The sequence below is a fragment of the Tauraco erythrolophus genome, chromosome Z (assembly GCF_009769465.1).
Source record: "Tauraco erythrolophus isolate bTauEry1 chromosome Z, bTauEry1.pri, whole genome shotgun sequence".
Classification (NCBI taxonomy): domain Eukaryota; kingdom Metazoa; phylum Chordata; class Aves; order Musophagiformes; family Musophagidae; genus Tauraco; species Tauraco erythrolophus.
This window is the reverse complement of record NC_141496.1, coordinates 26,172,090-26,194,752: the sequence shown is the minus strand read 5'-3', so window position 1 is coordinate 26,194,752 and position 22,663 is coordinate 26,172,090. Positions and strand designations below refer to the sequence as shown.

At 37.8% G+C, this 22,663-nt stretch overlaps 1 protein-coding gene across 1 annotated transcript; it reads left to right on the top strand.

Annotated features, from left to right (window-relative positions):
• The first annotated feature begins 95 nt into the window (after positions 1-95).
• CENPK (centromere protein K) lies at positions 96-22,593 on the top strand. The gene is made up of 10 exons (XM_086629445.1): positions 96-135; positions 2,720-2,821; positions 4,858-4,914; positions 7,670-7,742; positions 13,795-13,841; positions 15,207-15,289; positions 15,409-15,507; positions 15,793-15,922; positions 19,189-19,242; positions 22,257-22,593. Exons 1-10 carry the CDS (start codon positions 133-135, stop codon positions 22,413-22,415), a joined length of 807 nt encoding a protein of 268 aa, XP_086485571.1. The 5' UTR covers positions 96-132; the 3' UTR covers positions 22,416-22,593.
• Positions 22,594-22,663: the final 70 nt, after the last annotated feature.

The following is a 22,663-nucleotide window of genomic DNA, read 5'->3' as shown; positions in this document are numbered from 1 at the left end:
CGCTTCCGGTCCTGGCCACACCCCCTGCGGGGCGCTCTAGAAGTGACGCCACGGGGCGCAGCCAGTGAGCGCGGAGCGCGCGCGGAACCCGGCGGGATCGGAGGGAGCCGCGCGGAGCGGAGCGGAGCCGCCATGGTAACGGGCGGGGGCGGGGCGGGCGCGGCCGCCCGCTCGCTTCTGCCCCGGGGGCTATCCCGGGCGCCGAGGGGGGCGAGCGGGTTTGGCGAGCGAACGGGGCGGCCCCTCGGCTGTCCAGCCGGGGCAGCCGCGGCGCCTCGGCGGGGCCACTGCGCGCCCGCTGCGGGGCTGCGCGGAGCAGCCGCCTGCCCCGCGTCCGTCCGTCTGTCGGGGGTGTGGTTCTGGGCTTTGTGTCGGGAAAAACCGACGGGCTCCCCGTCTGTTCTCCTGTGTGGTGTTAGTTGCATCCTGGTTTTATTATTCTCCTTCTTAAGGGGAACTCCTGCCTTGCTTGCTTTTTTTTTTTATTATTATTATTTTTATTTTTGCCGATCAGCTTTCCCAGAGCTGCTCCTACTTTCCTTTCTCATCTCTGAATTTCTAGCAGTAGCCGCTCGTTTTGTATTTGTGGAGGTGAAACGTTTCCCGTAAAGCTGGGCCGGCGTAGAGCCTGCAACGCGCGCTTGCCCGCGCTGCCTAGTTATGCCGCTCAAAAACGAGGCAGGAAAGAGTAACTTCCTGGAGCTGGAATGCACTGGTGCTAACGGCAGGCAAAAAGAGCCTTCGGTTTTCAGGCGTGGCGTGCAGACACGCACCTAGCTGTACCATGCAGAAATACGGAAAACTGCACGTTACAAAGAAAAACGCCTGAACGTGACGCTCTGACGCATATAATTTATGAGGTAATGAACAGCGCAGTGTGACGGACCACGGGTCGGTTTGGCTCGCGCTGCGGAGGCCTGTAGTCGCTCCTCACAGTAACGTACATTGTGGAACGTTGTGCAACATCAGTAATGGAAGTTTTGGAAGTCGACAATAATAAAGTCATTATAATAATTTAAACGTTTTGGGAGGATGTTTTAGCTATGTACTCAAAGATTTCTTTCATATCGTGTTTTCGTGTGGACGGATTGAATTGTTGCAGGGGGACACACGGGGATAGGACTTTTTGTTCCGACCCAAGACCCCTTTCAAATTTCCAAAGGTTACATCTTCTCTTTTTGTCTCTTCTTTTTTTTTTTTTTTTTTATTCAGGCTGTCTTAGCTCTGTTGCTGAGCCTGTTTGCCATGACGAAAATCATCTGTTCAGGCTTTTTTGTTGTTGTTTGTTTGTCTCCTTGACAGTTTTTGGTCTGAGGAAAAAAAGTATATTGCATCTGAAGACTGCATAGTTTCTTCATTAGCCTTCGGTGGGGGACTTCACTCTAGGCATCTCAGAAGTCTTAATGAATTATGTGAACTAGTTCTTTTATGTTACGAAGACGTTCCAAGGCTCTTAAGAAGATAATGAATTTCGTTTGTGAAAACCGTGCTCGTTAGACCTTATCAGATCATGGCAATCCAGATTTCCTAGTGTTCTGTTTTCAATTATTGATGCAACAAATTTGCCAGGAAGGCCTAGTAGAAGTGTCTCTACCTTTCAGTTTGCTAGAATACTTCCAGTGTTCGGCGACACATTCTGATTTTTTTTCTTAGCCACTCGGCTATGACATGCTTGAACTTTGGAAGTACTGATTGAATATTTCACGCATTCTAAATTATTCAGGGTTTCAGCATGATTTTCTCTGATACTGAATTTTTGCTCTGAAAATGAACAAAAGGTTGAGTTAGGAGTTTGTGCATCGTTAAGAAGGCAAAGGTGTTTATTTCTTATTTAGATCTTTATCTTTTTTAATGCCTCTCTTTAATCCCAAAGTATTTGCTGGGTTTAGTGATCCATTTAGGTGTTTTTAAAGGCTTCCTGCATCTTGTACATCCAGGAAATTCCTGTTGGTTGTTTTACCTTAAAAAAAAGATTTCCCTTTGAGTGCCATTTTGACCCTTCTTGTTTTTTCCCTCTTAATTGCTGTTGGTTTTTGTGTATCTCTTTACAGATTTAACTAGGATTAAATTTCTGAATTTGTATGTGTTTCTGTCTGACCCAACAGTTTCTGAAACTTTAAAATCTTTCTTGGGTTGATTTTTCTCTTGGCTGTCCTAGTGCCCTCTTTCCCTGGTTACCTGCCTATCTTTCAGGTTCTTCTGTTTGTTTTTCTAGTAACCTCTAGGACACTTAATTTGTTAATCAAAAAGATTCCGAATTCAAGTTGTCATAAGAAGAAATAGATTAGGACTTTTTTTGGAAGGCAGAGCAGAAGTAACTATGCCTAAGAACTTTGCAGACATATGGAAGAAAGGCGTGACTTTGTGGATGTGAGATTTTCTTGTTGTTTCTGTATTAAAGTTGTCAGAAAAATAAAAATAAAAAAAAAAACCAACAACACACCATTGCAGGTAATCAAAGCAACTTTGAAAACTTAAAACTGTTATTCAGTTTTAAAAAACATGATTAGTATCTTCAGATTTTACTACAGTAATATGGTTAGCTGATTTTACTGAACGATTGGGTGGTATCTAGAAACACAGTGGAGTTAACTGAAAGCTTTGGATTCAGAGGAATTGCTCTATTACATACTTGACCTGAAGTAGCAGGTATGATTTAGTAACCTGTTAAAAATTATTGTAGATAAACATGATAACTGTTCTGTTTCCTTGTTATTAGGCTGAATATTTATCAGAAAGCAACAATGATGCAGGTCACCATGTAGATGCCAAGGAAGAACTCCTGGATGAATGTGAGAGTATTTGGAAGCAGATGGAAGAGGTATGCAAGTGATAAACTAGCTTTGTTGTAAACTTTCCTCAGCGTTTTTGTTTTGTTCATCTCCTCATCCTTCACTGCATGCTTACCTCACCCTTTCCAAAGAAACCACTGCAAGAAAGCAAGAAAAAGAAAAGGGAAGAAAAGATCTTCATAATGGCCAAAGGTAGAATTGCTGGCAGGGGTGAAGAATGCCTTGCAGTGTCAAACTTTGTTTTCAGTGTGCTGATGTTATGATTTACGTTAAATAGAATGGTAGTGTATGTTAAAACTAGGGAAAATTAAACAATATACTTCTGTTCTGGTAGTACCAGCACACGTAGGCTTGAGATCCTTCTCTCTTTAGCCTCTTGCAAGATGGGATTCAACCACTGTTCACAAGTACTTTGGATCTTAAAAGAGAGAGAGAACGGAAGGAGAAAGAGGCTTAGAAGGATAATGATGTTAGCATATGCTCATGCAAACTGACAGTTACATCCTTAAGAATAAAATTCATCTCTCTGTATGATCCAATATGCTAATAATAACATTTTAGAGTGAGTTATTTTTGTTTACAGGAAATCCTCGGAAAGATGAGCTTTTAACAGCTCTGAGGGAATGCTGTGCATCCTGTAAGACTCTGCTAAGTGTGAAAACTTGTATTCTGAATTATATTTTTTAAGTCTTAATTACTTCACTCAATTTCATGTGGTATTTGTATGCTATTTGCTTGAGTTCTGAGTTGTAGATTCAAATCATTGAGAGTCAGAAACAGAAGTAAAAATACTTCCAAACTTCAAGTACAACAAAGTATAGACAACCCACAGTGTAATAATTTTACAGAATTAGATTTTTAAGACTAGTGTGATTTTTTTTTTTTTTTTTTTTTTCTGCTGTTACATGTAAACTTATCTTAATATTGAACAAGTGGCAGGGAATTCTGTGTCTAGGTTTCTGAAAGATTGTAATAAGTTATTAAAAGAAGTTCTGTTTGGCATCACTTAACAGGATGTGAGCTTTGAAATATTCAGATTAGAATGGAAGTTAGAATGTTTATTATTTTGAATTTAACTGAAAATCTTTGATATCTTGTATCTCATTCCCAGCATCCCCAAAACAATACAGGAAGCGATAATGTGTGTTATTTTTGGAGGTTGATAAGAACAGTACGATTTTTATTACTTGGTGATTGTTGCATCCTGGATGCATGCATGTTTCAGCAAAAAGTTTAAACTAACTTATAGTCATTGAATTAACTCCTAGATTATATGGTTTATGATGTAATGTTCTAATGATTGTGTGTCAGCATTAGCAGTTTTTACTGGAGAAATCCTATATTGTGTTTTGGTTCCAAAACATTAACAGTAAGGTTTCCAAAGTACTTGTTAGTAGTTTTACTGCTTAGTAAAATACTTCCTGCCCTGTCGTGGGGCAGGTTAAATTGCTGGCAGTTATAAAACAAGAAGGAATTTAGTAGGTGTCTCCTGACGAAGCCTTGGGTATCTGTGGTGGCCTGAATTTCAGACTTGATAAACATCCCATTGCAGTCGTGGGAGCTGACGTAGGGCACTTCTTCAAATCAGACCATTTCTGAAAAGTACAGCATATTGCCCTAAATGAGTTAAAACTAAAGACGTGTGTTATAATGTGATTGCTCTGTTCAGAGAGCCAGAATAGTAGCAGCAAGTGTGTTAACTTCTCAGAAGCTACTTTATTCAGCCTTGTCCATGACTCACTCTTCCAAATTTCTTATGTTATTCATCTGTTCAGTATCTTACTCATATCAGCTTTCCCCTCATAACTTGCCTTTTTCCTCATATCATACATCTTTTGTTATCTGCTACTTTTCTACTTTTCCATTCATTGAAGTTCTACTTTTTTGCTGTGGTATGATTTCAAAAATATTTGTTGATTTGCTGTTCTGTGTCATGCTCTGAGGTACATGGTAGGAGCCAAGGCAAAACACTGTTCTTCAACAACTTTTGTTGGAATTTCTAACGCTGTGTTTCTTCCTTACAAAAGGGAAGAGTAAGTAACATTGTGTTTTGTTTTCTACAAAGTGTCACAGCAAGCTGATGCATTCAGGAGAGGAAACAATGCTAAAAACGGATTCCAAGGTAAGACAGCATTTTACTTTTTCTGTTCTTCACAAAATATTTAGTTCTCTGTAAAGATATGGTGTGTTTCCAAAAGAAGGAAACTAAATTATCTTCACTTACTCTCTCGAACTGACAGCTTTACTCTTACTACTTTCAAGCTGCATTCTTATTGAAGCACAATTTAAGAAGGATGTGGAGGTACTCGAATGCGTCCAGAGGAAGCAACAAAGCTGGTGAAAGGGCTAGAAGGCATTTTGCATGAGGAGTGGCTGAGGAGTTTGGGCTTATCTAATTTGGAGAGAAGGAGGTTGAAAGGCAACCTCAACGGCTTCCTGAGGACGGGAAGTGGAGAGGGAGGTGCTGATTTCTTCTCACTTGCGACCCAGTCACAGGACACATGGGAATGGTTCAACGCTGCGTCAAGGGAGATTCAGGCTTGATACTAGGAAGCATTTGTTTACCAAGAGGGTGATCAAACACTGGAACAGGCTTTCTAGAGAGGTAGTCAATGCCCCAGCCTGTCAGTGTTCAAGAGGTGTTTGAACAATGCCCTCAATATGTTTTAAATTTTGCTCAGCCTTAAATTGCTCAGGCAGTTGGGCTAGATGATTATTGTGGGTCTATTCCAACTGGAATAATTCTATTTTCATTGTTGCTGGCAAAGAAGCTATAGTTTTCTTCCTTGCCATTGACTTTGTCACTAATGTTCATTCCTTAATCACCTCAAGACTCTAATCTTGCAATGTACTTTCTGGGGTTTTATCCATGAAGTTTGGGGACTGATTCTGGTCTATGATGTAATGAATTATTTACTGGGCAGTGTATTTTGCTAGGAATGTATATACGTGGTGTGGTGTAGCCCAGCTGGCAGCTAAACATGCAGCTGCTCACTTTCTCCTCCCCCTCGGTGGGGTGGAGAAGAGAAAAATGTAACAAAAGGCCTGAGGGTCAAGATAAGAACAGGGAGGGATCACCCACCAACCATGGCCCCGGGCAAAACGGTCTCAGCTTGGGGACAAATCAGTTTAATTTGTTATCAGTTACTTCAGAGAGAAACAAAAAATAATGACAAACAAAGCCAGATCATAAAAACACCACTCCTCCCTTCTTCCTGGTTCTATCCCCTTCTCCCAGCAGCCCAGGGGGATGTGGAATGGGGGGGGTTGCAGGTCCTTTCTTCCCACATTGTTTCTGCCACTCCTTTCTTAAAATGGGAGTACTTCTCACACCCTTTCCCTGCTCCATCGGGCCTCTCCTCATAGAATGGTTTGGGTTGGAAGAGACCTCAAAGATCATCTAGTTCTAACCCTCCAACCATGGGCAGGGACATCTGCCACTACACCAGGTTGCTTAAAGCCTCATCCAGCCTGACCTTGAACACTTCCAGGAGTGGAGCATCCACAGCTCCTCTGGGCAACCCGTTACAGTGTTTCACCACCCTCATTGTAAAAAATTTCTTCCTTATATTTTCCTTATGCGAAAATAGCCCACAGACTTCTCCAACATGAGTCCTTCCCACAAGATGCAATCCTTACCCCTCGGATTGCTCCAGCGTGGGCTTTTCACACAGAGTCACAGCTTCTTAGGATGCAGCCACCCACTCCAGGCTATGGTCCTCCACAGACTTCAGATGCATCTCTGCTTTGTTTTCAGTCTCCAGCAGTGTGGGGCGTCCTTCCCATGGAGACAATTCTCTACAAACTCCCTTAGGCACAGGCAACTCTGCTCCAGTGTGGGGTTTATGGGCTGATTATTTCTTTTGGTTTGGGTTTTCTTTTCCTTTATTCTAAAAGGTTGTCTTTTGAAGATACACTTTACAAAGTTATTTTTAGTAGTGAAAAGCTAAGGTTTAGTTGTAGATTCTTCCTATTTTTATTAGAAGAACTTGGCTGATAATTCTTAGCATATTTTTCCTTTTTCAGTTGATGAACAGCCAAATGCACTGTGGAAGTGCTTTTTATGGAATGCTTGACTGTATCAGCAGTACCTTTTGTATTTAAATGTATACTTTATTTCTTATCAGATTATTTGTAATATGCTATTTATATGTAATTTACAATGTATTTGAAGAAAAAATACAGATGTAGTCCTCAGTTTCAGAAAGCGGAATAGTAATAATGTATTTTTTCCCCAGAACACAATAAGATATTAAAACAAGTGATTTTTAAAAACATATATGGTTGTTTAGTCTGAGATTTTTAGTAAACTTTTCTGAACTGGTATTTTTTCTTATTGCTCCTATACTTCCTGTGATTGCAGTGAGCTAGAGCACTAGTTCTAAAGCATTTCTTGTTGAGTCCACAGTCAGGATTTTCATAGAAGATTTATTCGATTACTGGATTTCTGGAAGCCAGTCTTTGGTTTAGTTATCACACATCAACAGTCCGTTTAACCTAAATGCATACCAACCACGCATCTAAGGAGGAGTGGAGATGTGAAGTATTATCATTTGTTTCTAGTGGCTTATCTTTAATTGTGGTCATTGTCTGATGTTACAGCGGAAATTAGGGGAAAATACCAACTCTGACTACTTCTGATTTCCCCCTTTTGAAAAAAGAATAAAAAAGTTTCTTGATACCTACGAGTAGGGTTGTTTAATCTTTTGAAGGAAGAAGTAGTCTATTGGGAGAGATGCTCTTTTGCTTTCTGCTATATAAACTTAATAATTGAATTTCTATCCTGTTCTCTCTCATTTTACTCCAATGCAACTCAACACGCTTAGAGATGCTTCTTTTCACACACTTAAAGAGATGCTTCTTTTCTTGTTATGCAGCTTTCCATGTTAACGATGCAAGTGCGAGCTTTAGCAGCAGAGTGTAGTCAATGGCAAAAAAGAAGTCCTGAAAGTAAGTAGGTGCTTCCATGTAAGCATATGTAAACTCATATAAACTTCTGCAAAGTCTCTCTCATCTGGTCGTCTTAAACTGTGTATGTATCAAATGTCTGCTGATTGTATTTTCATACTATAACTACTTAAATTGAATACTTCTCAAAGTAGCCTGTGTTTCATTTCTGTATTCTTTTTGCACTTCAGTGCTAAGTAAACCTAGACTCAAAGTGAATTCTGCTATAACTTAATCTTATGGTTCTGGACAAATAAATCCATGATTCATATCACCGTTCATCAGTAAGTTAAATGGAAAAGTAACTGTTAGCACATCTTCTAACAAAACAACAGAAGTTCATTATGCTGTTACTTTCCTTCAGGTTTCTCTGTTATGTGATTTGTTTCTTCTCCATCTTTCATTTGTAAGGACTTTGGCAAATAATTTTGTCCTAGTTTTGTCTTTAAAGAAGCTGATTTTTTTTTTATCTTTTCAAGTATTGCTAATAAGCTAATAATAATTTACCCAGACATATTTGTAACTATACTTCCTTTGGTTGTTTTTTTTATTAATACTTGACAAAAGCATGTTGTATTATGATGTACTTGCTGAAACTGGAGTAAACCTTTAGCGGTAAGCCCATTACACAGTAATAAAATACCTAGTTTGAACTGAATAGAGGTCAGAGACTTCAGGTCAAGAAAAGGTGGTAAAAGGCACTCCAGTTTATTTTTAACAACACAGGAATCCATATCACTTATTGATCCTGAGAAGCACAAACCACTCCTGTTTGTTAGGCATTATCAATCAAGACTCATAACAAACTCCTCCGTTCTTCAAAATTCTTTTTGTACATAAGCATTGGTGCTGACTGATTTCACTCTGTTGCTAGGCTGATGTGGCCAGTCACTGAAAATAAAACCATTCAGAATCTTAAGTGTGAGTAAAGCAATCAGTTTTTCACCTCTGATTTGAAGACTCCTAAAACAGTTCACACTACACTATGGTTAGTACTCTGGTTATTGTTCTGTCAAGGATCCATTAGCACCTTTCAACCCAGTAGAAGTTTTTAATTAATCTTTAGATGGATACATTGACTCACGTGAATATTTCTATGCCAGAAGAGGCTTAGTCTATTTAGTGTTTACAAAGTGATAGGAATGTGCTTTAGGCAGCAAATGGTGATTTCCAATACTTTGTCATTTGGCTGAATTGGAGTGTGTATTCAGATGAACATTACAGTCACTTCTCCAGCTTCTTTCAAAGTTCATGTACTTGCTGTGTATCATGATCAAATAATAGGAGCTGGAAAAAAATATTTCTTCTTTCTTAAAAATAGATCTTGTTGCTCTATTAGAATAAATTCATAGTCCGTATGTTTTGTAAGCATGTCTCCAAGAATGGTGAGCCTCAAATGCTTTTTAGAGGTATGTAGACCAAAAGTATGACCCTGAGTGAATTTGGGAAATAGTGGTTCTTACCTGCTGCTCATGAATAAGCTGATGGCTTAAAGCAAATGAATTGAAAACACTTACAGTCTTTATCTGGGTAAATCGAAATGTCAGATTTCCTTACTAAAATATGTAATTATTTTAAACTTCAAGCTATTTGCTTAAAAATATTCTTGGGGATTGACTTGTTTTTATTGGCTTGCTGACTTGCTTTGCTCAACCATTCTTGTTCCCAGGTGATAATATTTATTATTAGAAATCTTGATTTTGTACTAAAGAAATGATCTGTGCCTATTATAATGCAAATAATATTTTGCAGCCAAAGCTTTGCCTTTTGGCTACCTTTCTGAGGGAAGAAAAAAGTCACTGCTAAGGATTTGAATACAATTATAGTGCTTGTATGAAAATGGGAAGTCTACTGTGCTTACATCTCTGTCCATCTTGGCTCCTTTCTACCTACTGTTTGTTTTGAAGGAGGAATTACTTAATTGAAAACATTGTCTGAATTTATGTAAGTAGGAACAGCAGAAATACTAATTTCAAACAATTTACTGATGGATCATGAATGTCAGGCTGTCTTGTTACTTTGGTTTCTGCTTTTAGTAATGCCCAGTTCATTTCTTGTAAATGAGGGCCTGTCAGCATTTCAGTTTTAAGCCTTATTTTCAGAGATTATAACTTGGCAGTTCTTCATTTCTTTGGGCACAATGTTGGCAAACAGACTTGAATCCACAATGCAAATTTTATTTTTTGCAAAGCTTTTACTTTAGTCTCTTGTTCTTTCACAATTTCTGATGCTATTTATGTAGCTCTAGAGCTGCTAAATCAGCTGAATTAAAGCTTTTTAACAAGCATTTGGCTCATAAAAGTAGAATTTAACTTTTACCTTTGCAAAATGAGGAAGTGGAAGCAACCATATTTTAAACCATATAAAACTGTTGCGGTCTCTGCCTAATTTCTGTTTTTCTTTGCAAAATATCAATATTCTACCAAATTCTCTTATTTTAATAGGATTCTCTGTATAAACATGTGCATAGTAGTTGCTTTTACATTCCTGGCATCTGGCAGTACTTTGCTTAGTAATTGTACTATGTATCACTAGGTGATTCTGTTTGACGTTTGATTTTTTGCAAGTGTAGTGATTCATAATGGAAAAAGCTTTAACTGCTAGAAGGTAGAGCAACCTGTGTTCTTTACAGCAGTAGCCGCCATGAATGTGTTGTCCCAGTGTCTTAGATCTACACTGTTCCTTCACTGAATTAGGGTTATGGATTTCTTCCCTAGGAAGATGTGGCCTTCTATTCTAATACTCACACAATATAGATATTGAATGGGAAGCACATACTCAGGATTAGCTATTAGGGGGGCCGCGGGGAGTGTGTGGCAGGGGAAGAGTTGTTTGGGTTTCTTGAAATACGTCAGTGAACATGAATAAAAGCACCCCAATGAATTTTATCATAGGCATGTAGGATATTCATGTCATTAAAGAAATCTTGCTCTAGTAATAGCACAGACCACTACCTCCCACAGCTCTTAAGCATAAGCTTAATTTGGGAGCACTCTACTCAAATTTTTTGTCAAGGTTTAGAGACAGTAATTCTCTAGATAAAAGGGATTTTACTGGGATATGTAATTTAATGCATTTCAAACTCAGTAGTTTTGCTGATTTTTCACTTCAGAATAAACACTGCTTTTAAAACTGCTAATCTAAGGCGTCTCACAATTTGTGGAGATAAAAAGCTATAAAATTACATTACAAAAAAAGTGTGCTTACAAATTTATGAAATAAAGTGTACTGTATTTAGGAGATATTTAGTATTTTTATCAGAGAATCATAGAATGGTTCGGGTTGGAAGGGACCTGAAAGATCATCTAGTTCCAACCCACCTGCCATGGGCAGGGAAACCCTCCACTACACCACATTGCCCAAAGCCTCATCCAGCCTGGCCTTGAACACTTCCAGGGATGGGGCATCTACAACTTCTCTGGGCAACCTGTTCCAGTGCCTCACCACCCTCTGAGTGAAAAATTTCTTCCTTATATCTAATCTAAATCTCCCCTCTTTCAGTTTAAAGCCATTGCCCCTTGTCCTCTCACTACATGCCCTTGGAAAAAGTCCCTCTCCAGCTTTCCTGTAGGCCCCCTTGAAGTACTGTAAGGCTGCAATAAGATCACCCCAGAGCCTTCTCTTCTCCAGGCTGAACAGCCCAACTCTCTCAGCCTGTCTTCATAGCAGAGGTGTTCCAGCCCTCGGATCATCTTCGTGGCCCTCCTCTGGACCCACTCCAGCAGCTTCATGTGCTTCTTGTGTTGGGGACTCCAGAGCTGAATGCAGTATTCCAGGTGGGGTCTCATGAGAGCTGAGTAGAGGGGCAGAATCACCTCCCTCGACCTGCTGGCCACGCTTCTTTGGATGCAGACCAGGATGCAGTTGGCTTTCTGGGCTGCCAGTGCACATTGCCGGCTCATGTTGAGCTTCTCATCCACCAGCACTCCCAAGTCCTTTTCCTCAGGGCTGCTCTCAATCCATTCTCCGTCCAGCCTGTACTTGTGCTTGAGCTTACCCCAGCCCACATGCAGGACCTTGCACTTGACCTTGTTGAACTTCACGAGGTTCTCACAGGCCCACCTCTCCAGCCTGTCAAGGTCCCTCTGGATGGCATCCCTTCCCTCCAGCGTGTCCACAACACCACACAACTTGGTGTCATCTGCAAACTTGCTGAGGGTGCACTCGATCCCACTGTCCATGTCTCAAATAAAGATGTTAAATAGCACTGGCCCCAGTACTGACCCCTGAGGAACACCACTTGTCACTGGCCTCCACTTGGACATTGAACCATTGACCACAACTCTTTGAGTGTGACCATCCAGCCAATTCCTTATCCACCGAGTGGTCCATCCATCAAAATCATGTCTTTCCAGTTTAGAGACAAGGATGTCATGTGGGACAGTATCAAATGCTTTGGACAAGTCCAGGTAGATGATGTCAGTTGCTCTTCCCCTATCCATCAATACTGTAACCTCATCATAGAAGACCACCAAATTAGTCAGGCAGGATTTGCCCCTAGTGAAACCATGTTGGCTGTCACCAATCACCTCCTTATTTTCTATGTGCGTTAGCATAGTTGCCAGGAGGCTCTGCTCCATGATCTTACTGGGCACAGAGGTGAGACTGACTGGCCTGTAGTTCCCTGGGTCTTACTTTTTTTCCGTTTTTAAAGATGGGGGCTGTTTCCCCTTTTCCAGTCAGTGGGAACTTCACTGAACTGCCACAACTTGTGAAATATGATGGATAGTGGCTTAGCAACTTCATAATAGAATCATAGAATCGTCTGGTTGGAAGAGACCTTCAAGATCATCAAGTCCAACCATTTGCCCTGCACTGTCAGGGTCCCTAAACCATATTGCTCAACACCATATCTACACGGTTTTTAAACACCTCCAGGGATGGGGACTCCACCACCTCCCTGGGCAGCCTGTTCCAATACTTCACAACCCTCTCTGTAAAGAAGAGTATAGGGGGACAATCACTTCCCTGCTCCTGCTGGCCACACTGTTTCCGATACATGCCAGGATTCTGTTGGCTTTCTTGGCTGCTTGGGCACACTGCTGGCTCATGTTCAATCGTCTGTCGACCAGCGCCCCTAGGTCCTTCTCTGCTGTGCAGCTTTCCAGCCACACTTCCCCAAGCCTGTAAGGCTGGAGGGGGTTGTTGTGGCCCAAGTGCAGGACCCGGCACTTGGTCTTGTTGAATTTCATACAGTTGGCCTCAGCCCATTGGCCCAGTCTGTCCAGGTCCCTCTGTAGAGCCTCCTGACCCTCAGGCAGATCAACACTACCTCCCAATTTAGTGTCATCTGCAATTACACAAATACTTTGCTTTTGAAAAAGTCATATATTTATGCAGATCCTGCAAGCTGACGTGGAACTGGGAATTTATTTGAATCCATTGAAGGCTAGCAAACACAACAATTCACTTCTTATTCAGAAAAATCTATGAGTCATAAATCGCTGTGTTTTGCAGGAGAATTCTGGGGAAGCTTTACCACATCCCTAAATAGTACTATACATTCCCTTAAGTACTGCTGTTGCTCAGGGTTGGAGTTGGGATATTGGCCTTGTTGGGCCTTTCATCTCCTTACATGAAGCTATTCTTGTGAGCAGTAAGGATGGTGACGTGCTTCTTAAGTCCTTTAAATCTGGTAGGTTTTACATTCCTGATCAAGCATTTGGGAGGCTGTTTAACAAGGAAGTGGAAGACTGGAAGAATTTGCCCACATGGGTAATGTTGATGGAATCCCTTCAACTGAAAAAAGTCAAGCTTGCTTATCTTGAAATAGGACTGTACTTCACATTTCCGTATTATGTACCAGAGCTAGTTCAGGTATAAAAAATAACACAGAAGCATTAACACTATACTTTTTTCAGCCTATATCAACTTGCTGAAAGGTGACAGTAGGTTAGCCCAGCAGGACACCACAAAATGGGGTTGAACTGCTGCTGACAGCCAAGCTAGATTTCTAGAGGCTCCACAAGTTTCTCTCCAGCCAGGCTGCTTTTCAGTATAAAAAAGTCTATATCATGGGATGCAAAAAAAAAAACCAATTCATTTTATTTTTCAGTAATTTCTGCCAATCCAGATGTACTGTTAGCATTAGGAAAAGAAGAGGTAAGTCTTTTTGTTTGTTAAGAGATAAAAATTTTTTTTGAAAAAAAACCCATACAATTGCAGCATTTTCCTATGACTACTCCCGTGGTGGATTACTGCTAAGATAACTGTATATTTCTCCAGGCATTGTTGTTGTTCTAGTGGTTTTCTTCCCATCTATTACAACTGCTAAGATTTCCTAGTTGTAGTGAATGATCTTTCAAACAAAAAGATTTTATATATTGCATTTCATACTTGCTATAAAATAATATAAATTTATGTTACATAGAAAAGTTGGTATTCTTAGATCTGGAGTTCTGTGGCAATAATTTACACATAGTCAAATCAAGACTATCTCAGCGTTACATTATATTGACTGGGCTTTGGTATGCAACATGGCTTGAGAATATTCCTGTGGCTATGGCTTTTTTAAAAAAAAAAAATAATTCTTGTTTTCTTCCTAGCAGCTTTCCTCCCTCTAGTATCAGTCACAACAGGGAAACCAGCTGCTGTTAAGAGTCACTATTAACTTGTTATTTGGTTACACACTTTCATTTGATTGTGTTGCTATGGCATGTTTGATCTGCTATCCCATTTTGTGGCCTATTTTGTTGAGGATTCAAAATTTTTTTTCAGATGTTGCATATATAGACCATATTTGCTTCTGTAGAATATTTTCAAAATTTTTATTTCTTTAAGCTAGATATAAGTTTTCATAGTTTGTATGGAAAGAGACAAAATACATCCAAATCATAAGTTTATATTAAAAAAATACATAAACTATTATAAATACTACTTTGTAGAACATAATGCACTAATGAAAGACTGAATCCACTGAGAGTTCACTGTTCCCCGTCTTCAGCAGCACATACAGCTTCTGGCTGCAGCAGTTTTATTTCTCCCTCTTTCCTCTCCCAAATATGTCCATATCACTGAGGACCATTTTATTTATGGATGTAATTAGTCTTTCTTTGCAGCATCTTTGTTTTCTGAATGCTATACATTTCATGTTGGTGCAATTAGCATGAGTTCATTCTTGCAAGCAGCTGAAATGATTTAGACAACACAGCCCTGGTGCTCTAGATGTTTTCTCCTCAGTCTTTCATCAGATGAGCAGTTCATGTGTGTGATCCATATTCTGCTTCAGGTAAAATCAACTATGTTGTTTTTCAGAGCTGAAATAAGACACAAGCAACTGGTGACAGTAACATTTTAAATAGCTCCAACTGGATTTTAAGATAGGCTGCTACTCTATAGCCATATTTCTAAAGAAATTACAGATAATTTTGGCCGCCTTTACCAGATTTACAGATGTAACCTTACACAGAACAAATACTATGGACTGGGTTATCTGCAAAATGTAGGTTTACTTTTACTTTTTTATAGTTGCAGAATGTAGCAAATGATCTTGACATGGTGCTGTCAACAATTCAGTCAAGGGATAAACAACTGGAAGAAGATCTGAAGAGGTAATACAGTAATTCAGACTTATGAACGCTGTAAGCTTTTTTACCACGCTTTGTTTTTTTTAACTGTCCAGGAAACCTACTTACTTGTTGTGCCATTTCCTACTTTTCATGTTTCAAAGAGAACAGCAGTGGTGTGACGAACAGGAGCAGATACTACATGTTCTTAATAGAGTTGAAGAAGAGACAAAAACCCAAGTTGAACAATGTTTCAGAAAAAGGTATTTCTACAGTGTTGAGTTCTTATATTGAATAATTTAAATATTGACAAGAGCAAATGAGCAAACAAACTCTTAAAACATACTCCTTGTTTTGTTAAGTGGATCAAATAAACACAGTAATTTGTATTTGAAATATGGAAAATATTGCTACTATTTGCTTATATCCTGTGATTCAAGATGTTGAACAATAGAAAATAAGAGATTTTTTAATTAAGAAGAACTTTTAATTATTTTATTGAATTTCATATTCTGTTGATATGTTTTTATTATTCGTGCGAATACTAGAGAACTGCATGAACTGAACAATAAAATGTCGAAAATAAAGGTATATAAGGAAGAACTCTTGAACGCTCTGGGTGAATTCCTAGAAGAACATTTTGCCCTTCCAGAGGAAGGTGGAAGTGCTAAAAAGAAGGTAAGATTTTCTTAACTATTAAATTTGGAATGTTCAGTTTCTGTCTAATTAGATGCAATATCTTTTTACAGTCATTAGCACAGAATCTTCAGTTGTATTTTGAAAAAAGTCTAGTTGTTACAGATGATCGTCTAGGTTTAGTTGGTTTATGTTATTTAAGGCTGTTCCCAGCTGCATATTTTCTTTTTTAGTGCATATATCCTTTACCCAATGAGATGCACAGCAATGTATTGTATTTCTTACTGAACTGCAAGCTGTGCCAAATTTGGAAATGGTGAGGGGTTCACTCTAAATTGTTCCATTTTCTTTTTACTGGACTAGGCAAGTGGGATCATATTTTCGTTGGCAAAGCAAATTTTAATTGCCTAACAATGTTTTTGGAACAATAATAAGGACAAGTGTTTATAATTACAGTGTAGTTTGGAATGTTAAACATCAGTTTCTGTTCAGGCAAACTGGGCCAAAAATTATCTTAAAACTTTACAGAAAATAGGCAGTCAGGGAGTATTTTGCATAATAAATTCAAAGTCTGCAGTAAAAATAAAGCTTTTACCATTACAATTTGAAAGAATAGTTACAAAAAGCTACAAAAAAGGTGGAAATTGATTTTTTTTTTAATTTCAGACACTGTTAAGAATACAGAAATAGAAAGGGTTTCTTTAATCCAATTCCCTGTTATTTCAGACAACCACATGATATGATTTCTTTTGGTTACCATTGAGCTCCATTTTAAAACTAATTATTTTTGTTACTACTATTTCTATTGGGGTTTGTTCTAGTACTTTAGTACTAGAAAAAGGTTAAAACTTCTAATTAATTAATGCTTATAATTCTATCAGGGCTTTAGCTTTCCTAACCTGATCTTCAGCCAATTTCTCTGTATTCCTCCCAGACCACCTGTCCTTGCTTCCACCGTCTGTAGGCTTGCTTTTTGTGTTTGAGTTGATCCAGTAGCTCCTTGTTTATCCATGCAGGCCTTCTGGCATTTCTGCCTCACTTCCTTTTTGTTGGGATGTGCCGCTCCTTAACTTGGAGGAGTTGATCCTTGAATATTATCCAGCTTTCTTGGACCTTTCTTCCCCTCAGGGCATCATCCCATCCTACTCTACCAAGCCTATCCCTGAAGAGGCCAAAATCTGCTCTCCTGAAGACCAGGGTAGTGAGCTTGCTGAGCGCCCTCCTCAACCCCCTTGAGGATCTTGAACTCCACCATTTCATTGTCACTGCAGCCAAGGCTGCCCGGGAGCTTCAGGGCTGCCCTTGTGCTTCAATAAGAATGCAGCTTGAAAGTTAGTAAGAGTAAAGCTGTCAGTTCTAGAGAGTAAGTGAAGATAATTTAGTTTCCTTCTTTTGGAAACACACCATATCTTTACAGAGAACTAAATATTTTGTGAAGAAGAGAAAAAGTAAACCACTGTCTTACCTTGGAATACATTTTTAGCATTGTTTCCTCTCCTGAATGCATCAGCTTGCTGTGACACTTTGTAGCAAACAAAACACAAACAACTTTACTTACTCTTCCCTTTTGTAAGAAAGAAACACAATGTTAGAAATTCCAACAAAAGTTGTTGAAGAAGAGTGTTTTGACTTGGCTCCTACTACATAGCTCAGAGCGTGATGCAGATCAGCAAATTAAGAAATAAGAATCAGAGCAGCCCAGGTTAGCTTCTGTTGCCGTGGCCCAGCACCTTTGCTATAGGTAGTGATTGAGGTAAGAATTAACTTGTCCTTTAAATCTTGGATAAAAAAAGACACCATTTTTTCAAGATAAGAAATATGAAAAGTCATATATTGAGGAGTATTCTTTATGCCAGTCTGTCTCATGGAAGGGAGAAGAAGGTGCCTTTCAGGTTAAATAAATAAATGCTGAGCATCCTGCTTGAAAGTGACTTTATAAGCATTAATTAATTAGAAGTACTTGTTATATTAGTGACACTTAAAATATGTAGTAATATAATTCTACAAAACAATATAAGCAATGTATATTATAAAACTAGCAAAATAAATTTGCTAGTTCTGTGAGAGTGCAAACCTCTAATATTTTATTCCCTGTATATCAGTTTTAGTAATTACTGAAGTCTGAACCTAATTTCATCTTTGAAACACCAATATCGAACCTAATACCTAAGTTACAAAGTAATATTTTTGGCGGGGGAAATACAACAGCTGAGGCTACGAATTATCTTCACAGTCACACTAAGGATCCTTTTGCAGCTTCTTAGCTTAGATTCTATCTTCTCAGCCTAGTTTCAAGGTAAAGGTGCAAAGGCAGGCATTATTGAGCCCTAGCTCCATGGTTTGCTAAGTTCCATGGAGCAGGCAGTATGTCCCCCTTGTGGCTTTCTGAAGGTCAGAATATGAACAACTGTGACTGACTGGAAGAAAGGAGCCAGAACTTGCCTTTCATGAATTCTTCTTTATTGCTTATATTCTTCTTCTGTAAGGGGCTACACAGCTGTTAATATCTTAGGACTTAAGTTGACATATTCAAGAGCAGTGCTGAGTAAGCAGCCGCCAGTCTGCATTATCTCCTTTATTTTGTTGAATTAGAAGTGGAGGGGGAAAAGGATAAAACGGAAAGATTAAAGAATCAGGTTCACCTTGCATCAGCACAAGCAGTTTTGTTGGCATTTCTGCCTAAGGAATCCATATCAGTTTATAGGCAAATGGCTTGATCTGCTTGTTGCAAATGAAAATAAGTAATTTTCTAATGATATTTTATCAAGGACTTGTGCTTTTTTTCAAATTTTTAATGATTCTATTTCTTAAGCTTGGCCAATTGTTTTAAATTTAATTCAGAGTAAGAGTAAACAAATCATCAGCAAATCATGAAAAAATATCAAGGCAGTATGAACTGGAGTCTTGAGTAGTCAAATTTGCATTGTAAACACTTTTCTGAAGTTCACAAAAACCATTATTTTTTCCAAACAGATCATATTCATAAAATGTTTTGCACTGTACTACACTATAAGTATGATGTACTTGATTTTATTTAAATGTAAACACAGGTAAATATACTATGATCACTTCAGATGAATCTTTTTTAATAATTCATTAAAAAATATTGCATTTAAATTATATGATATTGAACTGGTAGATTTAAATACTACCTTGTATTTGTCATGCTAAATCTAAGTAAAAGTCTTCATCTGTTGTGTACTGCGTGATCAAATAATTGTGTGATTATTTCTCTTTCACCGTTAACATTTTTCCTGTCTGTTTAGTTTTGGGTTTTGTTAATTTGGCTGTGGTGGTTATCTTTGCAGAATTCTTCTAAAGAGCCAGCTGTGGAACTGATAACGCTTCATGAAATTTTAGAGGTAAGATGGTTTTGTTACGGAGAGATTTGGGGGATTTTCCAATGCTCAGATCTGATCATAATATATTAAGAAGATAAATAACAGTGTATGGCATACAGTTAAGATAGTTAATTGCAAGTAGAATGTTTAAGAATGTTATATCAGTTTTCTATTTTAATTCTTATCAAATTAAAATCTCAATTTCTTACAGGAGATATGGCAATAATTTAGATAAATAAAGCTTCAGTATAAGCTGGAGAATGATTATCTCTTATTTCTTAATGTTATAATGATTATTTTAAAAAGTGTTATAAGCCTTAGTGGCTCATGTTAGGGGAGACAAATGCTATGCCTAACAAAAAAATGAATTGTTCCATTTCATGCTATATTTTGTACTGCTTCGATAACAGTATTTCTGAAATACAATACAGTAACAGTTACAGAAGGACCATTTAAAGTGTAGTCTCGTGTATGAACTGGCTTATCTTCTCATATGAGGAAATCAATGAATCTGATTTGTGCATTTCTAATCAATTTTGTAAGTGTGCCAGTGTTACTTAGCATGTATTTTTAAGAACACTGCAATTCATTGATTCAAATTGCAAAGCATAATTTAGAAGGAGCATTTAAAAATCTTTTCACTAGCATTGTTCCTTCTTGTCTTAAGTGTAGCATTTGAAGTGAAATTTCCTATTCCCCTTCCATCCTCACTCTTCAGACAGTTGTAAGCATTTATATGTAAGACCTCCCTGAGGGACAAGTATTTTTCCTGAGGGAATACTTGATGAATAACAACTTTCTGATATTAAGATGCTATGATCTGGTCACTATGACATTGTTGTACTTTAGTTTAAAGCCCAGACTTTGGGCTTACATCATCAAAATAACTTTAGCTGCTTGAAGCATCTCAGCCAAATTAGGCAGAGCTTTCAATGCCAAATTAGGCAGAGCTTGAAAACAGATCAGAATTTAAAATAGCTATGTTCCCTGTAGAATTAAAATTCTAAAGCTCTTCTAATGCTTTAAAATTGTCCTTCATATTTTTCTGATATTGTTAATCTCCTCAAAATGTGAACACATCCAAGTAATGTCTGATTTCCATTTGGAAGAACATACTACTTCCAAAACTTCAGATTTATTTTTTATTTTAACTATCTTGGCGTAAACTGTCAATGCCCCTTATCTTTGTTTTATGGGACTTTTTGTTGTTGCTGTTGAGCAACTTGGTTTTAGCTTCAAGTGTCTGTTAAATTTCAAAAGTGTTTTCTTAGATACAGATAATAGTTTCTCAGAGACAAATGCAAAGTCATCTTTGTATCATAATTACAGATTTAGGATTTGCTGTTGTACAAATGTAATTCATTCACAGAATTACATTCAGTGCATGTGTTCCCAACCATGTCTCTTCAATCTCTTATCTGTTTGTTAAGTAACGAAAGCATACGTTTTTAATAAATCTATTTTCACAAACTAGGTGTATGCATTTGTATTATTTAGGTATATCAGTGCCTACTTCATTAAATTAGCATAAGTAATAAGCAAGCAGTAAGCTCTTTTCTCATGCAAACCTCAGAATTTTTGTTACACTACTTATTATTCCAGTAATGACCTGTAATTTTTCACAAATGCAGTAATTCTTTTTGTTTTAAACAGTTTGAGGATTATTGCTTTCTGACTGAGAATTTCGTGAACTACTTTAAGATTTGAAAGACTGTTTACAATACAAATGTATGTAAAGTTACAGCCATAAAGGTTAATTTAGTATATCAGATGTCAGCAAAGACTAAGTAACAATTCATCTAAAATAATGCATTTGGAGTAAATACTCAGAATTGGGGCAGATAAGTACAAAAGACATAAACTGGAACAATTCTTCAGAATGTTCTGAAAAAGAAGAGCAATATTTATTTTTTTTCTTAAATAGTAATGGATGAAAAAAGAGTTAAGTCTGGTAGTGAGGATTTTGAGTTTTTCTTTAGCAATAAAGATGCAGACACAATATTTTTTTTACTTGTGAAACTGAGAAAGCGATAACATTTAGAAGCTCTGAGTAGAAAGATGAAATATCTGGGATGAATAGAGAGAGCACTATGGGGTGGGTAAAATTATTTAATCTGTAACACGTGCAATATTCCTCATGAGCAATATTATGAGGGCATAAATATGGTCGCCAAGAACAGAAAAAGGATGTCAAAACTGATGTTTGTTTTTAATTCCATTGACTAATTCTATATTTAGATAAGGAGCAAAGGAGAAGTAAGGAAGTATCAAGAGGAGGTGAATTGTTCTAAAGTGCTTGTCATGCCTGAACAAGAAGTGGTACTAAGAATTTGGATCATCCATTTATAAGATGAGCAAAAAGATCTCATGTGCAAAAGTAGTGAAGTTAAAGTAGAATTATGATGTTTAACTTTTCACACATGCGAACTTGTTTATTTCTAACACTACCTACAGAAGGATACAAAATACAGGAAAAAAATTCTTCCCAATCTAAGTAGACAGATTTTTTATTTTTGGCTTATTAGTGAGATGAACTTTAGAAAAAATGTAAGATGGACATTCTTCTCTGCTAAAATCTGGAAGAGTGAGGGAGACATATAATTTGACAGTACGTCGTTATGGTTTTGAGGCAAGCGATTTCCAAAAATATAGCTTTCCCTCTTAGTTAACACCTTTAATCTTACATTAACAGATACTGATTTAAAGATTAATTATATAAGGATTTACCACCTTCATGTTCAGATTTTTTAGGCATTTACAGTTACACTGTCTAAAATCCACTAAGAATTTTTGACTGACGGTGAAAAACTTAGTCTGGATAAAAGGAGAATTCTGGTTTTAATTTTTACATCAAAAAAAGACATAATGAAATTAATTGGAAATTCCTCATTTCACTTCAAGCTTGAACAGATCTTGTATTTCTTATATTGCCTATGTAAGTGTCTTATTACAATGATTAGTATAAATTTGGTTAAAGGAGATAAAAGTCTAGCTGTTCTGTTCATTTCTGAAATCTTATCCTTTTGGTCTTCCAGATACTTATAAACAAATTAATGAGCAAACCACATGAACCCTATGTGACAATCAATGACTCATTTTGGCCACCTTATATTGAGCTGCTGCTGCGATACGGAATCGCCCTGAGACATCCAGAGGATCCAAGCAGACTGCGCCTGGAAGCATTTCACATGTAGCGTGACCTACATGTTTACTTCTAAAACAAACAAAAAAACCCACCAGTACTATTACCTGGGGGCCAAGATATACCTGTGTTTTATTACAAACTTTTTTCATATCAGAAACTTCTTGTTGGATTATTTGATTTTTTTATTTAATAAAGTATATATTGGGTCAGTGTGAAATATGAAAAAAGACAAACATTTCTACTTTAACGGCTCACAGTTAAAGTTGGCTTTCAGTTTTATGCCAAGATTTGCATTGT

Excerpts from the sequence above, each read along its gene's own strand:
- CENPK (XM_086629445.1), top strand. Across the intron at positions 2,822-4,857 it reads TTTGGAAGCAGATGGAAGAG|TGTCACAGCAAGCTGATGCA; the intron begins GTATGCAAGTGA and ends TTTTCTACAAAG. Across the intron at positions 15,290-15,408 it reads CTGGAAGAAGATCTGAAGAG|AGAACAGCAGTGGTGTGACG; the intron begins GTAATACAGTAA and ends CATGTTTCAAAG.